This window comes from Panthera uncia, assembly GCF_023721935.1.
Source record: "Panthera uncia isolate 11264 chromosome A1 unlocalized genomic scaffold, Puncia_PCG_1.0 HiC_scaffold_16, whole genome shotgun sequence".
NCBI lineage: Eukaryota > Metazoa > Chordata > Mammalia > Carnivora > Felidae > Panthera > Panthera uncia.
The window spans coordinates 20,993,779-21,017,388 of NW_026057576.1; the positions used below are offsets into that span (position 1 = coordinate 20,993,779).

Consider the following 23,610-nt stretch of genomic DNA (forward strand, 5'->3'; position numbering starts at 1 on the left):
AGTAAACCCGTAATGAAGAGCACAAGGAAAAGAACAGAGCAACTGTTTGCTGAGGGAGTTTAGGACCAAGAAATGCCCTCATCTGAAGCTACGGGGATTACACTTCCTGGTTCTGTGGTTTCCGCTGCTCTCAGTCAGCTGTCCTACACAACCATCCGCCCTCCATATTCACCTCCCCAGTTCAGACTCATTCTGTTTGCCTAGACTAGGGCAACAGAATGTTATGCATCTGGTCTATTTAAATAATATACCTGCAACCTAAGTGATTGGTAGGGTGGCTCTGTCAACGCCCTTCCAACTCCCCACTTTTAAATTCAAAGTCCTCCCTTGTCCAGCCCCAACCTACTCCCACATGCTCCACAGTCCAGCCCAACTGGAACACTCATGTTCCCAAACACACAAGCATTTTCCTACTTCTAGACCATTGCTATGCCTGAAGCAAGGATGGCTTCAGGTAAGCCTCTTCAATTGCCACAATCCTACCAGACGTTCAGAACCCAGCTCAAATGCCAGCTCCTCCTTAAAGCTTTCCCCTTTCACTTCCCCTCCATCTGTAGCAGTCCATGAATTTCCACAGGACTTTGTGTTGGCATTTCCCAGAGAACCGATCACCTTGGCTCAAAAGCACTTTTCTATCCTCCTGCCACATTATAAGCTCCTCAAAGACCAAAGCCATGTCTCGCTCAGTTTTGAACCCCCTAAGATCACTCCCTCAGTGGTAATGACTGAGAAATGTTTGTGGAAATGATCTAAATGAACACCAGAAGGAGGTGATGCCAGTTATAATCTCTCACCGAAACTATGTTAAAGCAATTTGGTTCATGATAAAATCTATATATTCCTAAGTATATGCGTTCTAGGTTTAGAAAACAAAGGACATCTTACAACTGAGAAAGTGGAAGACCCTAAGGACAAACACCAAGCAGTTTTATATTGGAGAGAGAAGGAAGACAAAAAAACAAAACAAAACAAAACAAAACAAAACAAAAAAAACAGGCTCGCTCAGCAAATTTGTTGTTTTTTTTTTTTTAAATATATGAAATTTATTGTCAAATTGGTTTCCATACAACACCCAATGCTCATCCCAACAGGTGCCCTCCTCAATACCATCACCCACACTCCCCTCCCTCCCACCCCCCATCAACCCTCAGTTTGTTCTCAGTTTTTAAGAGTCTCTTATGCTTTGGCTCTCTCCCACTCTAACCTCTTTTTTTTTTTCCCCCTTCCCATCCCCCATGGGTTTCTGTTAAGTTTCTCAGGATCCACATAAGAGTGAAACCATATGGCATCTGTCTTTCTCTGTATGGCTTATTTCACTTAGCATCACACTCTCCAGTTCCATCCATGTTGCTACAAAGGGCCATATTTCATTCTTTCTCACTGCCACGTAGTACTCCATTGTGTATATAAACCACAATTTCTTTATCCATTCATCAGTTGATGGACATTTAGGCTCTTTCCATAATTTGGCTATTGTTGAGAGTGCTGCTATAAACATTGGGGTACAAGTGCCCCTATGCCTCAGTACTCCTGTATCCCTTGGGTAAATTCCTAGCAGTGCTACTGCTGGGTCATAGGGTAGGTCTATTTTTAACTTTTTCAGGAACCTCCACACTGTTTTCCAGAGCGGCTGCACCAGTTTGCATTCCCACCAACAGTGCAAGAGGGTTCCCGTTTCTCCACATCCTCTCCAGCATCTACAGTCTCCTGATTTGTTCATTTTGGCCACTCTGACTCACTCAGCAAATTTGAAGGTGTGGAGGATCTCTGGCAATGGCCTCAGGTCAGACAGCCCAGACCAAGTATATCCGAAATTATACTTCTGAGAAGAATATTTCTTCGAATTAAAAAAAGAAAAGAAAAAGAAAGAAATTATAGCTAAAAGAAACTAATTTCAACTAACCCTTGCTACATTTTAAAGAAAAGACATGCAAACAAATTTCATACCTAAATGTCAAGGCATTCTGTTCCGCATGTACAATGTATCTGAATTTCCTTATTTCTCTGTCTTTCTGTTTATCATCCATGTGTGGGAAATCAGCATACTCGGACCCAACAGGAAAAGCATTATAACCGCATCCTATGAAGTACATGGCACCGGTTCCATCCCAACTCCTCTGTGAGAGCAAGCAAACCAACAAAGCTGAACTGTCAACATAGAAGGGCATCTGGCAGTGTATTTAAAGCCTGGCATCACACTTTATATAACCAATTCCATTTTCTGTCACCAAAAAAAAAAAACAAAAACAAAAACAAAAACAAAAAAAAACATACGATCCTACACCCTCCTGCTGCAACATGGTTTTATCAAAGCTAAATTTTAAGAAGTCTGATCATTTCTAACGTATAATCTCAAGGCAGTCCTTGGTGTTAGCTATTAAACACCAGCTTGTTTAATTCACAAACTGTTTGACTCGATTCAGACATCTTTCCCCAAATAAATGATAAGATCCTGGAAAACAGAAACCATGCTTTATGCCTCTTTTTTATGCCTTAAAGTACACCTATTAGAGTGCTCCACACATAACAGGTACTCCATAAGTAATTGTTAATTTTGTATATGCTCTGTGCTGTTCTACTGGTTAGCAAACCAGAAATGCTGAAAATATTTTGAACAATTTCAACTATTAGACTAAAAATATGCTGTAGTGATATTGCTGGAAAATAAAAATGCACTTTCCTTTAACTTCATATTTATTGTGTATTTATTTATATTGTGTATATATATTATAAAATAATATATATACAAAATAATACATATTTAATGAATCTTTTTACTTAAGTGGCTTTTTTAATTTCTCATGGTCAATGGCATATTAGGTATAACATGAATGCTTTATCAGTTACTAGAGTGAAATATTTTATACAACATAAGTGTTTATAATAATTTAGAATATACTATAAACCACTAAATTTCAATATATTATAACTACTCATGTGATAATATCAACATACTCATTACTATGGCAGCTTGATAAAAATCATTGTTATGATGAGCCAATAAACACAAATAAAATGTTATCTCAATAATAATAAGAAGAAATTATTCTTGAGCATTTACTAAATGTCAAACATCATGCCAAGTTTTTCGTGTATTATTTCATTTAATCAATCCTCACAACAATCTAGGCAGTAGTACTATTACTTTTCCCATTTTACAGATAAGGAAACTGAGGCCCAGAGAGATTAAACTTGTCTGGGGTTATAAATGCTAGTGACATAGCCAGAATTCAAGCCCAGGTTGCTGGACCCCAAACCCATGTCTTTCCACTTTACCAGGCTACCTACCATAGATAACTTGACTGGAAACTTAAATTCTCTACAAAGCACTTGAGAACCACATGTTAAGCCAAAAGGCTGCTGGGCATTCATATCAACACAAATGAGAGTTCCAGCCATAGGCCAGGCACTGTGCTGGGAATACAGCTGCAAGCAAGACAGGGTCTTCCTGCCCTCATAAACTGGAGATAAGAACCTGTGCACATAATTTCAACTGTGATGAGCATCATAAATTAGGTGCACAGAATGCTATGGGAGTTTGTGGCAGAGGAACCTATTCTATTAGGTGGTTAACAGGTAGGGCGAGTTAGGTAGAGTCAAGACATCTTTTGAAGGTGGAATTTATAGCACTTGGTGATTGATTATATATGTGTAGTAACAGGGAATGGTAATGGTGACCACTGATGAAGGATTAGGTTGGCAGGGAAGATACTGGATTATTGGCTAGGTTGAACGTGAGGGCCTTATGATACATCCAGGGAAATAGTCAAATTAGTTGCCATGAAGTCTACTGAAGAAGAATCTAGGCTTCCTACTCACCTCTCAGCTAGCCTTATAGTTACTAAGTATCTCTTGATCCCACGCCTTTCCAACCCAACCCCACAACTCTGAGGCCTCATCATCTCCTTTTTCTTAACTCCCTATTTGCTGTCCAGCCCCACTTCATTCTTCTTATAATGTAAATCTGATCAAATTATTTTCCCACTTAAAATATTCTTGGATTGCACTGTCCAATACAGTAGCCATTAGCCACATGTGGTTAGTCTGAATTCAGAAGCACTAGAAGTGTAAAATACACACAGGACTGTGAAGACTTAATACTCTCCCCAGATGCAGAATATTTTATTAACAGCTTTTATGCCAATTACAGGTTGAAATAATATCTGGAAATATGATTAAATAAAATATATTACTGGGGGGCCTGGGTGGCTCAGTCGGTTAAGTGTCCGACTTCGGCTCAGGTCATAATCTCACAGTCTGTGGGTTCGAGCCCCGCGTCGGGCTCTGTGCTGACAGCTCAGCTCAGAGCCTGGAGCCTGCTTCCAATTCTGTGTCTCCCTCTCTCTCTGCCCCTCCCCTGCTCATGCTCTGTCTCTCTCTGTCTCAAAAATAAATAAAACATTAAATATATATATATATTCTTAAAATTAATTCACCTGTTTCTTTTTTTCTTTCTTTTTTTTTTTTTTTAATGTGGCTCCTCGAAAATTTAAAATTATGTGTAACTTGCTTTTTATTTCTACTGGTTAGCACTAGAGTATCCCACTGTAGAAAGGATGAACTCTCTGCATGGTATGCAAAGTGCTTCGTGGTCTGGTCTAATTTTTTGCTACACTAATATACAGATAGTGTGCACATACTCCACTATGCACACTACAGCACACACTACACACCAAATCACTTGAATTTTCTCAAATTCTGTCTCGTACCCTCTACCTTTGCCTCTTATTTTCCCAGTCACGCTAATTTGCTCTGCCTGATGCCTTCCTACGCATTCTTCAAGACTAATAAATAGCACCCTACCTCCTCTAAGAATATTTTACTCATTTCTCCAAGCAGTGTAGAGATTTCTGCTCCCTGCACTCCCAGTGTCATGTTATAATTACAGTTATATACCAGCCCGTTTTTCGTTCCCCCGTCTCCATTAACAGACTATTTAAGGCCACCAAGGGCAGGAAACGTGGTCCTTACCTCCCCACTGTTCATTGTGGCACAGCGCCTACCCTGTGGAAAATGTTTAATAAATGTTTGCTAAATCAATTAATCTACCTAGACAATTGTTGGGGGAATGATCAAATATTTATCGAATTTAACAAATGCACCAAAATGAAATATTAACCCCAATGGATCAATAAAATATAATGCACTTAAGATTGAACTAGGTTTAAACAAAATCAAGGTTAAATGTTTAAAGAACTATTTTCATACTTACAGATTTTCCTTCTGCCCAAATGACTGCTCCAACTCCAGTTTTATGATCCTCTGAAAGATAAATGTCATTTAACACAGCAAAAATCAATGATTCGTTAGTTTCAGAAATACAAGTTTCTAAAAACAGTACATAGTATTGAAACATAATTCACAATGTAGCAGCAATCCTTGATATCTTCACTAACTATAGAAATAAATACCTTTTTATTACTAAATAAATTTGTGTAGTAAAAGTTTACCACTAAAGTAAATACTTTCAGGCATGGAATATGGGAACCAGGTACTAAATAACCATACGGTGTCATTACCAACCCAATCACACAGGATCTATATGCTGAGCTCATTACAATGGCAGTGCCCACAGTCAGATCACCGTAAAGCTGTAACCAGAACCGAGGGTAATTTTATAGATTCTCCACCAACAAATCAGTCTCTAAAAGACTATTTCTAACAGATGAGGAAATTGACTTAAAAAGAAGTTTCTGAACTAATGAATTTCATGTAACAATAATTCACAACAATCAAATCTGTCTTCTAGCATTTTTTACACTCTAATCATGGAAAATACATTTTATGGAAATATTGTTGCTAAGAAATAAAGCTCAAACTTATAATACAAACAAAAGCAAGTTTTTATGGGCTTTCATATCTATATGAAAGTCCTTTTCCTGACCTTCAGAGTTTATCTCAATGGGAAAAGAATGCCAACTTAGTGAATGATGCTCATTTCTAAATCAAGTGGCAGAAGTTATAAACATAAGGTTACAATTTCCCTGCAGAACCAAAACCTCTACAACAAATAAAGCTGTAGTTTTTAAAACCATGAATCTGAAACAGAAAGTTTAAAAAAAAACAAAATAGAAATGCTGCATATCAAGGATTTACTTTTTCCTTTTACTAATACAAAGATAAGTTTCAAATTTCTAAAGACAATTATAGAGTAATTACGAAAACCACAGTATTTATCAAAATCTTAATAAGGGACTGATGTGGTTAAGCAGGTACATTTACACATAAACAGTAACAATCTGGGAACTTACTCTAGGGCATTTTCATATTGGTAAGGATTAAATGAAACTGTAGTTTCACTCCACAATTTCCCAAAAGTTAATCCCTCCAATGATAACTTCATTCCATCTAGGTATTAAAAACTAGTTTGCCTTACAAATAAGTTAATTTTTAAAACTTACGATACTGTAATAAAATTCCCCATCTTCAGTTCAAGCAAGCTCAAGTTTTCACAATTATATCACAAAGCATTTGTGTAATTTATTTTAAGCACTTTTTACCCATTATCTCATTTTTACCGTAAAGGTAAAGCAGATAAAATTTCCTTTTCTAGATGAGAAAACAGGCAATCAAGTGACTAAAATTTAGCCCACTAAATGAAATCTACCCCTCCCTTTGACATTAAGAATTTCGTAACAAAGATTTCCCTTTATTGAACGCCCAAGTGAGACAATGCTGAAAAGTTCCTGTATTCATGAAATTTATAGTCTGAAGTGGGAGACAGACAGGAAGCACCCATGTGCTGTGCTTGTGCTAGAATGGAAATGAACCCCATGCTGAGGAATGGAGGGTATGGGAAGGCTTATTCTAGAGTGGAGATTCATGGAAGAGATTTTGCTGTAAACAAAACTTTGTTCCTTCCAAGATGTGCAGAACATAACATAAGGGTGGAAAAGAATATAATTATGGCTTTATGCTCATTTCTAAGGCAAGTGGCAGAAGTTATAAATGTAAACCAAAACCTTTAAGTAAAACTATCCTTAATACATGTACAAACCTGAAACAAAAAATGAGACTGAAATAGAAATTCTTCATATGAAGAGTCTATTTTTCCTACCATCAACACTAAGTATTTTTCATGTTATGTTTTTTTTTTAGTCTCAGGAGCCACTTTTTCTGTTTCAGTCTGGGTACAGACTAAACCTTGTCAGGAGGGGAAAAATGTAATTTTCCCTCAGTATGTGGCTCTACTGCCTTTCTAAGTTTAGTTAAACCAACAGAATATTCTTTTCTATGTCTCTTAAAATCAGAATAAAATTTTATCCATGTTAGATGGAGTAGATTTCACACAGCTCCAAGGTTGGATGACAGATGAGGTAATTTCTCAAGAATCTCTTCATGTCTGCAATTTGTACAGACATTGCTCCCCATAATCTGCTCATTCACAGGTTTTCTTTCTCTGTATACCTTTGAAGGAAAAGGTCAACTTATTATATTCACTGAGCCAAATTTCTGAGACTCCAATCACCAAAAGTCAGAGAACTCTTCAGCCCACGATTCTGGAACACAGGTGTGGTTATTTTAGCTCCAGATTCTGTGGTCATATCAGCATTTGCCCAAGTGTGGTCCACAGCCACTTCATCAGAATCACTGGATGTTTGTTAAAAGGAAGACTCCTGGCTCCCAGGGAAATCCCCTGAAGTGACCTCTCCAAAGACTTCAGCCAGGGCTCAGGAACCCACATTTTTCATGAGCATCCCCTCTGATTCATAGGCACACTACAAGTTGAGAACCACCAAGTTATGATCTGAAATAGTTAACTTTCATGGCTTCTCCAACCTACTTTCATCATCAATGTTGTGGTTCAGGAGGAAGGCATAATCCTCAGCTTTGAAAAACACTTAGTCTAAGGGAAAATGGGACCCCCAAAAAAGATTTAAAAATCACACTTAGGTAGACAAGATGCAATGCCCTCCTCTTTTTTCCCCCCTCTAGAGTCTAAATGAATTTTGTCACGTTTTTGCTACCTCATAGCTTCTTTTAATGACACCTCTGTGGATCCTATTTATTCATCATTTAAAATACAATTATTAAGCACCAGCTTCTCAATTACTTTTAGAAGTCTGTTGTTAGAGGTTCTGGAATTCATTTCACTCATATTTTTAAATAAAGTGGTTTAATGAAATGGTGTCTTCACCTATGGAGTGAAATAAAATCAAAGTAAACTGAACAGTGTGAAATTAAAAGCCTGAGTTTTTAGGACACTCCATCAGGGGCTAACTTGCTGGACTGCCCTCAGTGTTAAATAAGATACATATATAAATTGCCCGGCTCTGTGCCTGAAACATTCTAGGTGCTTAATAAATTGTTACTGTTATATAGGTCCAGTATTTCTCATCTGAAGTCCCTTTTATCAAGTTTTTTTTTTTTTTTTTTTTTTTTACAGCTTGATGTACTTATTTCATGGTCACATCTAACCAAATATTTAGTGCAAATATTCATACATTCTACTCCACATGTATGTGTTTGATTATAATGCACTGTGCCAGACCCCCTGGAATGCTGTGTCATATACAATACATGTACCATATTACCTTTCTAAAATCTGAAAAATTCTGAACTCCTTTTCATCTGGCTCCAAGAATTTTGGATAAGGGATTGTGGACCATTTAACTTTGGATATAAAAAGATTTCCTTTATCCACTCAGCACATCATGCTTAGTGCTAAGGAAAAACTGTCCCTTCCCTGGGAGAGCAGAGAGTGGAGTGGAGTGCGTGACAGAGAGTTGCATCCTATTCAAGATTTGGGTTCCAGGCAAAAAAGCCATCCACAATAAAAAAAAAAAAATTAACCTGTAAAAATCTTTCAAGTTACCCATCAAGAGCAGAAGCACAACTTCATGTATAAAACTCCGCACAGAAATAGTAGATACATTTATAGAGTATCTTATAAAGAACATAGATGCAAATTTCTATCTATGCATTACTGCACCTTTACACACTGGAATCCTACATGGCACGACGAGATGTTCTCCTATGAGAAGAGATACTGAAATCAACTAAAAGAACAGCAGATTCCGATCTCCCAGCTTACGCTCACCCTGGAATCAACTGAATTCTAATTAGCAAAGGAGAATTAATTAGTGAATTATAGCTGTAACAGCTGTTCCCATTTATGTTTCTGCCCTTCCAGTATGAGAAAAATTATTTACAAGGCTGGTTTTGGCAAAGAGACTAACGTGCAGCCCACAATACAACATAATTACATTAAATCAGTCTTTTACATAATTGTTTGGAGTCATATAGCTTGTGCCTGTAGTAGAACCACATTTTTTAATAAGAGTTGAGTGATTATTAACCCTGCTGAATGGCAGAATCCCTCGCAGAACTTCAAAAATTCATAAGCCTAGGCCACACCCTTAGGAACCTCTGTTCAGTAGGTCTGGGTTGGAATTTGAGCAATTGGACTTTTAATAAAAGATTAATTGTGATTCTGAAATGCGGTCATCGAAGATCTCCATTCTACTGAAAGTACTTTGATTGTGGTCTTTGTTTAGAATATACTGCAGACCAGTGGTATTTGTATGGACCTTTTCTTAAGATTTTCTTTCTTCTTCTTTCTTGGGATAAGCTAAAAAAATCCTCCATTCACCAAATCTTACTCTACTCCTCCTCCTGCCTGTACTTTTCCTCCTTATTTCAAAGTCACATTTAAAAAAGTGATCAAGATTCTACTTTGAAAAATCTTACATCTGGTAAGATGTGAAAACATTGTTCTACAATTAGAAATACAGATGCCATCTTTTATCACAATAAAGAAAATTCCCAATAGTTTCCTTTTTCACATATACACTCATGCACAACTTAATAAAGTTAAAAATGTTTGATTTCTCAACTTGCTGATGGAAGACATACCAGCAATGGGAAGAATTTGTCAATATTCCTTTACTTTAATTCTGTTGTTTTGAATTCATTTTTTATTATAAAGATTTTCAAAGTTTTTATTAAATACCGAATACTTTGGGGCGCCTTGGTGGCTCAGTCGGTTAAACGTCCGACTTCAGCTCAGGGCATGATCTCGCAGTTTGTGAGTTCGAGCCCCACGTCGGACCCTATGCTGACAGCTCAGAGCCTGGAGCCTGCTTCAGATTCTGTGTTTCTCCCCTCTCTCTGCCCCTCCCACACTCATGCTCTGTCTCTCTCTCTCAATAATAAATAAACATTAAAAACATTTTTAAAAAAATACCAAATACATACAAAATACTGAAGAGTTAATTAAAAATGAATGATTTTTGGTTCTCCTTCTCTTTTTGTCCCATCTCTAGTGGAGAGCTCAATGAACAATGAGAACACAGAAGCAGGAAGCAGAAAGAAGGTCTTACATAATCAGGCCCTGATTTATAAATGTAGCACTGAATATAAGGCCGCAAGGAATCCTAAAACTGCTGAGTTGTCTACTCAAGGGTCTCGCTAACTTCTACACATATAGTGACCAACAAAACTTCAGTACTAAGAAAGAGTAAATGAACTCTACCATGGATGACATGAATACCATTTTACTTCTGAGACAAATACAACCCAATCAATCAGCCCCAATTTATGCACTAAGCATGTAACTCACCAGTTCGATATGCCAATAACCTGGCCTGAACCATGCAGTGCCTTGCAATTTCTTGTGGCAAACTTTGATTGTGAATTTCATTAATCTGTCCGGTATTACCACAATAAAATCCGTAGTGCTTAAAGTTGGGCACACTGGAAGCTACTGTGGCCAAAAGAAGGATAAGGTCTTTCATGTTTTGCCTTAGATTGCTAAAGTATGGATTTTCACAGAGGTTCTCCAAACCTATAGTCATCAGTATTTGCTTATGCATGTCTTCATTTGGAACCAAAAATAACATTTCAAATTCTTTTATTCTTTCTTGTTTACATTCAGAATAAAAGTCAACGTTAGCATCCGGCAGTGTTTTTGCAATTTTTTGAATAAAGTCACATTTGTAAGAGGTCTCCTCTACAAACTGCACCATATAACACACCAAAGGCTGAAGTAAGACACACACGTGGGCCCGACTGTTTGACTTCAATCTTTCCACTGCTTTGGCATCTAACTTCGCATCTTCAGAACTAGAAGCCTCAGTAAGCAAACTTATTTCTGGATCAGCAGGCCAGTATGAAATTCGGTTAACTCCAGCTGAAATACAAAATATGAAAGGTAGTTATCAGACACATGCTGAAGTTAAGGGTTTTCATGATAAATCCACCATATCACTGTGGTAGATCCAGAGGTCCCAATATGATAAATGTCCATTATGAAGTCAATTTTAATATAGACCGAAGGTTGGCAAACTATAGCCCATCGGCTAAATCTGTCCCATTGCCTGTTTTTGTACAGCTGGCAGGTTTAAGAATGGATTTTATAGTTTTAAATAATTGCAGAAGGTCAAAAGAATAGTATTTTATGACACATGAAAATTTTATGAAACTCAAAACTCGGTGTCTATAAATAAAGTTTTATTTGAAAACAGACTCACCCATTCATTGACCTAGTCTCTAGCTGCTTTTGCACAAAAATGGAGTAGCTGAGTTGAATATCTGTACAGACACCATATGGCCTGCAAAGCCTAAAATATTTACTATCTAGCCCTTTATAGGAAAAGATAGGTGATCCTTAACAAAGCTCATGGAAGATACTTGTGGAATCACTGGCTTTGCCAAAGTGTGGTCCCAAAGCCCAGTGCCAGGACTAAATACCAGAGTCCTACAAGTAATCAAGTGGCTGCTTTTAGAAATATCAGAGCCAACAATTGATACTGTCCAGAGTTTGTATTTGAAATAAACAATTCATCCATATGTGAAAAATGTACCTATGCTCTGAATTCTTCCTCTGGGAAGCTACTCTAAAAAATTATTCTAAACAGAAACAGAAAAAATTCATGCATGCATATATTTAGTGCAGCACTGTTTAAAACAGTAAAAATATAGAAAAAATCTAAATGGCTAAAATAATGTGAGGGCAACAGTGTGTGTGCGTGCGTGTGCGTGTGTTGGGGGGATGGGGAAACAATATTAATTTTTTTAAGTCCACAAAATTAAAAACAAAACAATAAACTAGAATTTTCAATCAATGTGACAGTAGGTTAGTTATCTTTAATATACAGAGAAGATTTTAATTCATTAACAGCACATATGAATTGACAAGAACAATAAGGCCTCGAGAGAGGCAAAATGATATGATCAGACAATTTACAAAATAGAAAACAAAACTAGATTACAAACAGATGAAAAAAATATTTTGCATTTGAGAGGGAACAATGAGATGCCTTATACAGGGTACAGCATTAAGCATTCAAATGTTCATTAATTAATTAGTCGTTTACAAAGAGACCCCTTTGCTAATATCTCCCGCAATTTCAGCTAGGAAAGAGACTTTTTACAATTGTGCCCAGAAGCGAAAAGACAGATGGCCCATAGGGTGTCCTACATTCAAAGTAACAGATGAACTACAAAGTCTTAGTTGAACAAGCGCACATTTCTATCTACTCCCTGCTACTCCTGAGTCTTACTGTGGCTTGGGTTATAAATCAATTCTGAAGGCCTCGAAGCTAATATTAGAAGTTTCCGGTGGCTGCATTTCACCTTCCCTCTGTTGGAGTTCTCATAATCCATTTCCTACTCAGTAGTGATAGTCAATCTTTCATCTAAGCATCTGGTTGCTTCTAGTAATCCTGACTTAAGGAGAAGAGAGGATGACTAGTCTTTGGACAAATGGTCATGTACCAGTGGCAAATGCTACAGCAGAGGTTTTCAGATTTGTTGGTTTGTTTCAAACTCTGTTACACTCTTAAAATTAATGAGAACCCCAAAGAGCTTTGTTTATGTAGATTGTACCTACTGATATTTACTGTATCAGAAAATTCAAACAAATTTCAAAAAATATTTATTAATTCATTAAAGGAATAGAGAACCTACTATATATTAATATAAATAACAGTTTAATAAAAACAAAAACAACATATATTTCCCAAAACAGCAACAAAAACTAGTTGAAAAGAATGGCATTGTTTTAAATGTTTACAAATTTATTATTTAGCTTAACAGAAGATAGCTGGGTTCTCAAATCTGCTCCTGCTTTCAATCTGTTGTCATAGGTTTTCACTGAAGTATATGAAAAATATCCAGCCTCACAAAGATGTGCAGTTGAAAAAGGAGTATTTTAACAGCCATTTAAGGTAAGTGAATATTCTTCTTTCATACTACATAAAAGTTTGACAAGGGATAATTTCTTAAAGGTTAGTTACAATGTGGAATCTGAAATATAACAACAAACTTTTTGTACAATTATGCTAAGGTCCATTGGTTTATTGAGCACTTAGAATGGCACTTTCGCTCATGCATGACTTTGTAGCATCATGCATTGGTCATTTGGAAATATTGGTTTACTGATTTTACAATATTAAAAAAAAAAGTTCTATTCATTAATATTATCATCACTGATATCACATCAGAAGAGTCTTCAAGTGTCGGGAAGCTACATGTTGCTCATGATGGTGGATATGAGTTTTTCAAAATTCTAATTTTCACTTGAAGACTCAACTTTTTTTTAAGTTTTATTTATTTTGAAAGAGTGCATGCACATGAGTGGGGGAGGGAGAGAGAGGGAGAATCCTAAGCAGGGCTCAAACGCATGAACTGTGAGATCATGACTTGAGCCGAAACCAAGAATTGGATGCTTCATCAACTGAGCCACCCAGGTGTCCCTTGAAGACTCAACTTTTATTATTGGCAACAAATACTATCCGTTGTTTTGAGAGAATGCTGCCAAACAGCCAAGTGTAAAGAATTACAGTTTGTTAGTTTACAGTGTTCAATGAAAAAAAGTGGACAATTCAGTTCATAACATAAGCATAAAGAGTTAGGGGTCCCCAGAAAAAGAAAGAGAAGTCATTTTAGGCCCCTAGCTCTGCTCCTCAATCTATGCCTTACCAGCTCTAGACTCCCTAGCACACTTCTTGCAGAACTTCTAGGAAGTGTCAGAATTGCAAAGAAATGCAAAAGGATTTAAGGGGTGCCTGGGTGGCTCAGTTGGTTAAGAGATTAAGCCTCTGACTCGAGCTCAGGTCACAATCTCACGGTTTGTGAGTTCAAGCCCCGTGTGGCGCTCTGTGCTGACAGCTCAGAGTATGGAGCCTGCTTGGGATTCTGTGTCTCCCTCTCTCTCTGCCTCTCCCCCACTCGCACTCTGTCTCTCCCTCTCTCTCTCTCTCTTTCTCAAAAATAAACAAACATTAAACAATTTTTTTTTAAATGCAAACGATTTTAAGGGAACAAAGGGAATGCAAAAACTAACAATCTCTACCAAAATAGCCTAATCATTTCAGTCACAATAATTCAGTGGTAAAAAGTCACAGTGCTGTTTCAGAAGTAAGCAAGGCCCTGCACTCCCTAACAGAGATAAGAAGCCCAAGACCCCATCCAGCTGATACCAGCTCTCAGTGCTTGCCCATAGCCCCTTATTTGCTGCAAAGAGTTTCCTTTGTGTGACAACTCCACCAAGGATCTGCCTCATAAACTCCAGTTAGTTTGGATACAATAACTCAAACAACTGCACCCAGCAAGTGGTTTTCCTTCAGGCAACCTTCAAACTCAGGTTTGTAGGGCAAGTGCTTTAGGCCCACCTCCTATTTTTTTCACACCGAATATTAAAAAGATGTGTACTCAAGGGTTGGGATTTAATAAAATTAATAATTTTTACTGTTTCATCACAGACATTCTTACATGAAACTCGCTTTTTTTTTTAAAGTTTATTTATTTATTTATTTGAGAGAGAGAGAGAGAGAGAGAGAGAGAGAGAGAATGAACAAGCAGGGAAGGGGCAGAGAGAGAATCCCAAGCAGGCTCCATGCTGTCAGCACAGAGCCTGATGCAGGGCTCGATCTTACCAACTGTGAGATCATGACCCAAGCCGAAATTCATTCAGACACTTTACCAATTTGAGTCATTGAGGCACCGCATGAAACCCTCTTTTTTAACTCCAAGTTCGTGGCCTTGAAGAGTACAAGGACTACTATCAGCTTGATTCGTACTACGGCAACAGTAGTTTTACTCATCATTGTTTTGGTACTATTAGTATAAATGTAGTATCATTATGAAAACAATTTTATCTTGTGGACCATCAGGAATCCAAAAACCACATTTTGAGAACCACCATGCTTTAGAAACGTTTCCTTTAACTGACTTAATAGTATTTGTAATTAAAATAACTTCATTATAGCATGGGGCTAAACCATGACCCTTCCCAAGATAAAATATATAAGCCTACGATAACCGCAATTTTATTTATATATGGGCTTAATACTAACACGAAAGCATTTCCATGGTAGGTCCTTCCTGATTTTCCACACTTCATTTGTTTTGCCAGGTTCAAACGTCTTAAATCAAAGACATGAAGCAGTGGTGAGTTACTTGCACTCCCCTATCTTTCTAATTCTTTCCTTCTAATTCTGATTCTCTAACAGCTCTGAGGCTATTAAGAGTGCTTTCAGCATAGTCAGCTTAGCACAAAACACAACTATGTTTTATTCATTTTTCTCCCTTGACTCTAGGAGAGATCAGTCAACACATATTTTGTTTCTTTCTATATCAATGCCACCATCTCCACCTATTTAAACCACCTTTACACCCAGCCTAATGAGCTCTCAACCTCCTATCTTTCCGTGTTTCAATTCAGTAATAAAAAATTCAAAAGTAATAATAGAAATTTTAATCATGTTACATCCTGCTCAAGAAGGTTCAGTGGCTCCATATTATTAATAATAGGGTTTATAGGTCAATTAACACAAGTGACCTAAGTAAAATGAATATCCAATCTGCACAATCAATTGGTAAAAAAAAACAAAACAGAAAAACTGTCCCCACCACTCTCACACCTATCTCTCTATTCATAACAGCAGGGAAAAGACTATAGAATCCAGTGGTATCTGTGCTCTACCTGCTTGAATACTTGCTGCAGGCCAGTAGGCTCTAGCCATGTGACCATTTCTTCTGGAAGTGCTTCCACCTGTAGCTCAAGGGCACTGCCCATACTATGGATCTGGTCTTTAGTCTTAAGACTTTCATGTAAATAAAAATAGCTCTCCCTCAAAACAAGTGTAGGAACTCTGTTCTATAAGACAAAGCCGAAAGGCCATACAGTTTTTCAAAGTTCTCCACTAAAGTCCCAACCTATCATTTTAAACCATCTGCCACTATTCTTACCAATAATAATTCTCCATTTCAAACCACTGACTCCCAAAACCTTGCTTCTCACAAACTGATGACCTCACATGTGTTGTCCCCCTCACCAGGAATGTGTTCTTCCTCCTCTACATCTGACCCATCAAGATCCAGCTTAAGCCCCAGCCTTTCATCACATGCCAACCTGCATGGATCGCTATTTTGCTTCTGAGTTCAGGTATTACTTAACAGCCTCTATCACTCATTTGGTATTTGATGTGTTACATTAAATTGTAACACAAATAACCCAAACAGCAACTTGAAGAAGAGGATTAATAACTATGTAAGCCCTTTTATTTCTCCCCAGAAGCTCTCCAAACCCATCTTTTTGGGTTTTTAAGGAGGCCTCATTACAGAGGCACAACTGATTACTGACACTGGTAACTGAACTCAAACTCCAGTCCCTCTTTCCTTCCAAAGAGGTCTGAGGAGTGAGGTTGAGATTTCCAACGCTCTAGTCACCTGGTTAGCTCCCCTGGCAACCAGGCCCCCATCAGTGGAGTTTCCCAAAAGCCACTTCTCTAACAAAGTCAGGTGTGTCTGAAGGGGGCTTGTCAGGAATAACAAGACACCTCTATCACTCTCATTACTCCAGAAATTCCAAGGCTTTTAGTCGCTCTGTGCCAGGAATGGGATGAAAACCAAATATATAATTTATATTCTCAGTTAAAATATCTCAGTTAAAATATGTAAAAGATACAATATTTTTTAAATGGGAGAATGCTCTGCATACTTACCTGGCTACAAAATAGAATCATAAGGGGCACCTGGGTGGCTCAGTTGGTTATTTTGGCTCAGGTCATGATCTCATGGTTCATGGGATTGAGGCATGCGTTGAGCTCCATGCTGAGCACAGAGCCTGCTTGGGATTCTCTTTCTTCCTCTCTCAGTCCCTCCCCTGCTTGTGTGCATGCACTCTCGCTCTTTCTCTCTCTCTCTCTCGCTCAAAATAAATAAATAAACTTAAAAAAAATAGAATCATAAGCATAAAGAGCTTTAGTGAGTGGTCTGATGTAGCAGAGATAGTTAAACATTAATCATCTGTGCTTCTCCTTCTGAAGTACAGAACAATCATTGGGAGACAGCCGCTCAGCCAGGAACTACAGAGCCCACAGTGGATGTGAACAGAAAGGCCAGCGTTTTTGGGGGGCAGGCATGCCTTCTCTATGCTCTGTCTCAGTCGGCCTCTGGATGCAGAGGACTCAAGGCTCTAGAAGACAACAGTAGCAATGTGACAGAAGATGCCAACACCCGTGAATCAGCCACACGGAGAAAAGCTGCCTGTTGTTCAGCAGCACCTATGTTGGACTATTGCATGGGTGATAAAGGTCTAGTATATTAAGCCACTGAAATTTTGGTGTTTGTTATAGCAGCTAGCATTAGTTTACTAACACATGAAGAATCATCTAATTAGGTAGTAACAGGGCAGAGACCAGATTCATGTATTCTGACACTGTTTACAGTGTACCAACTATATTCTGATATGTATTTATAGTTCTAAATTCTCTCAGTGGTGTGAAAGTAATTTATCTTGATTATTCTTAGATAAATACTATTAATCCCCAACCAAGCCTTATCTACACTTACCATTTACAATCATTTTCAAACAAGCAGAACATGGTTTTCTGGAAAAATAAAGATCACAGTTTTTCAGCCTTGACCCATGTTTTATAAGAGCAATTTTCCCAGCATGTAAATCTTCACTAGAACAATGGAGACCAACAATTTTCGTGTTTTTCACCACCACAAGGCCAGTTCTCTTCACCTACATGAAGATAAAAAATAATAATGTATTAGTTTTAACATGTGTTAAAAAAGAGACAACAGGCTCCAAATGGAGTCACTTGTGCTAACCCCATGTCATCAGACTGAGGCTTAATACCTAATTGCAGTTTCATCCTCTCCCAGTAATACGATAACCGGTCAGACTTGAATTTCCTGGTCAGCTAGTGAGAAAATCCACCTGGTAGGCTCCCTCAGTCCCCCAAAGAAAGGTGACCCTGACTGAAACAATCTCCTTTTTTTGCTAGTAGCTTCTTTTTCCCACCCCTTCTGCTTGTAGAAGTCTTCCATTTTCACAGCTCTGCAGATTTCCTCTCTACTTACTAGATGGGATGCTGCCCAATTCATGAATCATTGAATAAAGCAAGTAGATCTTTAAATTTACGCAGTTGAATTTTTTTTTTTTTTTTTTTAACAGATTTGGTGGGAGCATTTGGATCCAAAGGAAAACTTCCAATGGCTTCGGGGACAACAAGAAACACAAACGTGATACCCTCGAGCCCTTTGAGTTCTCTGTCCTTCTTGCCATTTCTAAGGGCCACACAGTAAGTTCCTCTTGGTTCTGAGCTCTGCTCTCTTGGCACTGAGCTCCTAATCTGATCGGCTTTCCAGTCCAAAATTCCCCATTTGACTGGAAATTCCAGCCCTTGATTAGCCCCCAGAGTCCACACTGGGAACTCCTGGTTCAATCTATAGCTTCCTGTTGTGTGGAATCCCAGGCTATGGTCCCCATTGGTTGAGATTTGGCCGTGGTGTGTACTGGCCCGTCTCTTGGCCAGGTTGGGGGAACACCTTTTGGTTCCTGCTGGTGCATTAAGGTGAAAATGTCTGTCTCATTTTGTGTCGATAAACTCTATTGCTGATTGGAACCCTGGAGACCAAAAGCTGCAAAATTGGTAGACATGGTTCAGCACTTAAAAGCTATTAGCTGACCACCTAACTCTAAGATCCCTGTGGTAGGATAAGACAGTTGTTGCAGTAACACTAGGTCGCCCACTAACCTCAGCAAATTTTGGTGCAACTAGGCACAGTGTATAACACCACACAATCCCCAACCCAGCAGCATGTCCTCTTAGGCATTAATCTGCCTCTGAGAAACCCACCTAGCTTAAAAAAGAAAAAGAGAGAAAGGGATCCTTAAATTCCAACTAGGCACAGTGTAAAACACCACATAACCCCCAACCCAGCAGCATGTCCTCTTAGGCATTAATCTGCCTCTGAGAAACCCACTTAGCTTAAAAAAGAAAAAGAGAGAAAGGGATCCTTAAATTCCAAAGCATACCACCTTCTGGCACACTTGCTTATTTTAAGTCTAAAAACTATAATCCTGGAAGCTATAAACATTTACAAAATGACAAAATCTTACTAAGCTTATTTCGTGTCCTTAAGAAGTTGGCTTGGTAACCATCAGTTTGGGGGCCCCAAAATATGGCCAGACAGAAATGTGGGTTGTACCCCATTTACCACTAGCTATGGCTGGACAGAAAATATGGGTTCAACTCCATTTTTGGGTAGGGTCCTAGCAAACTGCTATAAGCCCTCAGGTAAATTACAACCTAGAACACAATGGACATTATGAGGAATGGTCAAATTAGTTAAGATCATTCCAAAAGCAAGAGTTCCTAAATCAAACCAACAGGATGGTAAGAACCTGTTTTAACCTGCATGCAGAAGCCTTCAAAAGGCTTCAAAAATCCAAAATACCTTCATTGAAAGATTTGTTGCAAAAGGCTCATGAAAAATTAAAAACACAAAAGGTGCATAAAATAAGACTGTAAGACTGAGGTAACTCCTGCCGTTCCCCTCTATCCTCCCTTATTTGAGTACTCACTTCAGTAATCCTGAGTCATCTTTCCACTCGGAGAAGACTGCAGGACCATAAACAAAAGTCCACCAACTTGGTGGCTTACACACACCCTTGTCTCTATGCTTGAAGGAGAGGTGACACGACTCTGAGGGAGTGTCAGGTAAATTGCTACCTTATTCCCTTAAACAGCCAAGGGAAAGTGAAGTTAAAATTACTGGAAAACCCTGCCAAATTTTGGAAGATACCAAAGCTACACCCTACTTCACGCTCCACTAGGAGCCTGCAGATGTATCCTAGGAAAAACTGGCAGAAGCTGCCTCGGTGTGAGAACTCTTACCAGAGTCTGTTCTCCTGGATCTCTGTCCACAGTAACCAGTATGAGAAAATAAGATCTTTTGCACCCTCTTTGGGGATGCTCCTGGAGTCCAAGGAGTTATTTAAAACTGCTAGGAATATTTACTGTTTGTCTCAGCTAAAAATTGACAAGGTATTTAAAAGGATGTTTTTAAGTAGCTAGTCCTGTGGTCGGAAGTTGGACAGATTAAAAGCTGGTATTCAATGCTTGACAGGAGTTTTTCTTAAGTATTCTCCCCTAAGCTAAAATACAAACTATGAATACAGACGAAAAGAAAAAAAACCTTCCCAAGCTTTTGTGGAAGGGTTTACTAAAACATTACAAACAACTCGAAATCCAGAACATAGAAATCTCTTGAATTCCACCTTCGTTGGAAATATTTTCCCTGATATAAAAAGCATATTGAAAATAATGTGGTTGGATGGGTGGACCAACCTGTGATATCATTTAAGTTACAATCCAATTCCTTGAGAAATTAAAAGCACCTGTTCTTATCTTAACAGATCTTTGCAAAACCAGAAATGCAGCTCTAAAATCAATTCAAAGTCCACCTACCCTTTTTACCAGTCCCCAAATCTCCTGCATTTATCTCAAAAGCTTGTAAGTACTTTTGGAGGAACTTATGTTCTTTCCCTGTGTCTTTGACATGTACATGTTTTACCGGGTTTTCCCCAGGAACTCTGATCTAAACCATCCCCACTTCCTAAGACTGAAGAAAAAAAGTGGGGTGGAGGGAGGCTTTTTATCAATACAAACTGCCACAGAAGGTCCCTTGCCCAAAATCTAGTTGACAGCTTTCATAAAATTGCTTGTCAAGGTCAAATACAAATCTTCAATGTCATCTCCCCAAATATTACAGAAAAAGATTCAGCCAACTGAATAGGTAAATTTAACTTATTCAAACTGTTCTTTTATAAGCTAGTGAGTTTTGCATTACCATACCTGTCTCATGGCTACAATCTTAAAATGAAAGCTATAAGGTCTCTGTTTGCATCCGTCTATATATTTAAGTACATCTATGTATATGTATTGTAGATGTGTGGTATTTTCTACCTCTGGATAGTACTGACAAAATTAATTTGTTGTGTTTTTTTTTTTTTAATTTTTTTTTTTTTTAACGTTTATTTATTTTTGAGACAGAGACAGACAAAGCATGAACGGGGGAGGGTCAGAGAGAGGGAGACACAGAATCTGAAACAGGCTCCAGGCTCTGAGCTGTCAGCACAGAGCCTGACGCGGGGCTCGAACTCACGGACCGTGAGATCATGACCTGGGCCAAAGTCGGCCGCTTAACTGACTGAGCCACCCAGGCGCCCCGACAAAATTAATTTGTAAAAGAGCTCTATTTAACTGGCTTAAAGAAAATCAAGCATTTATATCGATTATTCACAAAATTCTCCAAAATATAATCAAAACTAAACCCAAATGCTTTTCAGGTTCATATGATCTGGGGAAACATTCAGTATTAAGGCTTATTTAAGCTTGTTGGTTTAATTAACATAGACATGTCTTTAGAGTTCTCAACCTGAATATAAAGCAGTCATACAACTTCATTCAGCCTGCTTATACTAGTCAAATAATTTCATGTCATCTCTGTTACAAAATCTGTCAGGTAGAAAAATAACTTGGAATGATGAAATTTTCCTAAGCAATCCAAAAATAATTGCTCAAAAGAAGTGAACTAAATAGATGTAAGTGAGATGAAAGTTTTTGGGTAAACTTTTTAAATAGTTTCCCCAAATCTTTTCGGTAACCTGAAACCTTGAAGTTTTGCTAAGTTAAATTAAACGATGGATAGTCATTGAATATCTAGATTATTTCCAAATAACATAAAACACTGGAACATTCATTACTAGACATAGGTTTATCTACTTTTTAGTTTCCTTTTATAGAGGAACTACAGATTTGGGGGGGTTTGTTAGTAAACACGTTTTGTGTCACACTGAAAAATTTACTATGAGAAGGTCTATGTTTTTAGAAATTATGAAAAGTACTTATAAATTTGCCAAGCCACAGAATGTTAATGTAAAAGATAGTTCACAATTGTTTACTTCTTTATTTTTATTAGAAATTAAGGTCTTTAAGGGTTTAAAAATTCTAATATATTTAATTAAAGCTACTAGAAATAATAAAAAAAAAATCTCCATGTGCAAAGGAATGTAGGATGTGTGTTTTCAGTAAAGGAAGGCATGAGGAATGGACATGCATTTTTTGTTGAGGGAAAGGCAAGTAATTTTGTCCTAAAGTGAGACTAGTTATTTCAGAATGGGAAAGAGGAAAGACGGAGAACAAAATCTGAAGGGATACCAAAAAGGTTATAGAATATTTGTAGAAAAGGAGTCTTTGGAAAGGAATATTGTGTGTGATCAAGCTGGCTAAGATTAGAACAAGTTTAATGAAATTTTTTTTTTTAATTTTTTAATTAAAAAATTTCTTTTAAGTAGGCTTCATGTCTAGCACGGAGCTCAAGGGCTTGAACTCACGACCCTGAGATCAAGATCTGAGCTGAGATTAAGAGTTGGACACGTGGGGCGCCTGGGTGGCTCAGTCGGTTGAGTGGCCGACATTGGCTCAGGTCATGATCTCGCGTTCCGTGAGTTCCAGCCCCGCTGTGCTGACAGCTCAGAGCCTGGAGCCTGTTTCGGTTCTGTGTCTCCCTCTCTCTGACCCTCCCCCGTTCATGCTCTGTCTCTGTCTCAAAAATAAATAAACGTTAAAAAAAATTAAAAAAAAAAAAAAAGAGTTGGACACTCAACGCACTGAACCACCCAGGCACCCCAAGTTTTTTTTTAAATGAATATTAATTTTAATATCAAAAGTAAACTGGTACAAAATTAAAATTTGGTTTTCTTTTTGTAAAAAGGATAAAGTTTTCTTGGACTATTGGTCTCTTGATGAGAGATGGTAAAAAGTTTTTCTTTACCTTTTATGTAATCTGCCCATAAAACAAAGATTTTGTGTCTTATCAAAATAATCTCGGGGCTCCTGGGGGGCTCAGTCGGTTAAGCGTCTGACTTCAGCTCAGGTCAAGATCTCACAGTCCGTGAGTTCGAGCCTCATGTCGGGCTCTGGGCTGACAGCTCAGAGCCTGGAGCCTGCTTCCAATTCTGTGTCTCCCTCTCTCTCTGCCCCTCCCCCATTCATGCTCTGTCTCTCTCTGTCTCAAAAATAAATAAACGTCAAAAAAAAATTTTTTTTTTAAATAAATAAATAAAAAATAATCTCCCATGTTTCAGTTGTCTCTACCAGGTCTTTGATTAATTAAAAAAAGTTGAGTCTTTGCTATTAAAAGAGCTCATTTTTTTACAACTATTTAACTTCTGTATTTACCTTCGAAGTCTTTAATTATCACGGTGGTTAAAGTAGGTAAATAAGAGTTGTTTCACAGTGACTTATGATCCGATTTGACTAAGTGTTTTAAAACCTTTTGATATTTGTGACAAACTCCCCCCTA

At 37.9% G+C, this 23,610-nt stretch overlaps 1 protein-coding gene across 2 annotated transcripts in view; it reads right to left on the reverse strand.

Moving 5' to 3' along the window:
• CDADC1 (cytidine and dCMP deaminase domain containing 1) overlaps positions 1-23,610 on the reverse strand; it is a 54,484-nt gene that overhangs the window by 15,769 nt on the left and 15,105 nt on the right. The window contains exons 4-8 of one of the 2 annotated variants that reach the window (XM_049646890.1): positions 17,800-17,977; positions 10,562-11,131; positions 8,933-8,974; positions 5,213-5,262; positions 1,948-2,117 (exon numbers count right to left, since the gene is read on the reverse strand). In XM_049646890.1, the coding sequence (XP_049502847.1) occupies positions 1,948-2,117; positions 5,213-5,262; positions 8,933-8,974; positions 10,562-11,131; positions 17,800-17,977 (1,010 nt within the window). The remainder of the gene's footprint in view (positions 1-1,947; positions 2,118-5,212; positions 5,263-8,932; positions 8,975-10,561; positions 11,132-17,799; positions 17,978-23,610) is intronic. The other variant, XM_049646892.1, reaches the window with a different exon arrangement.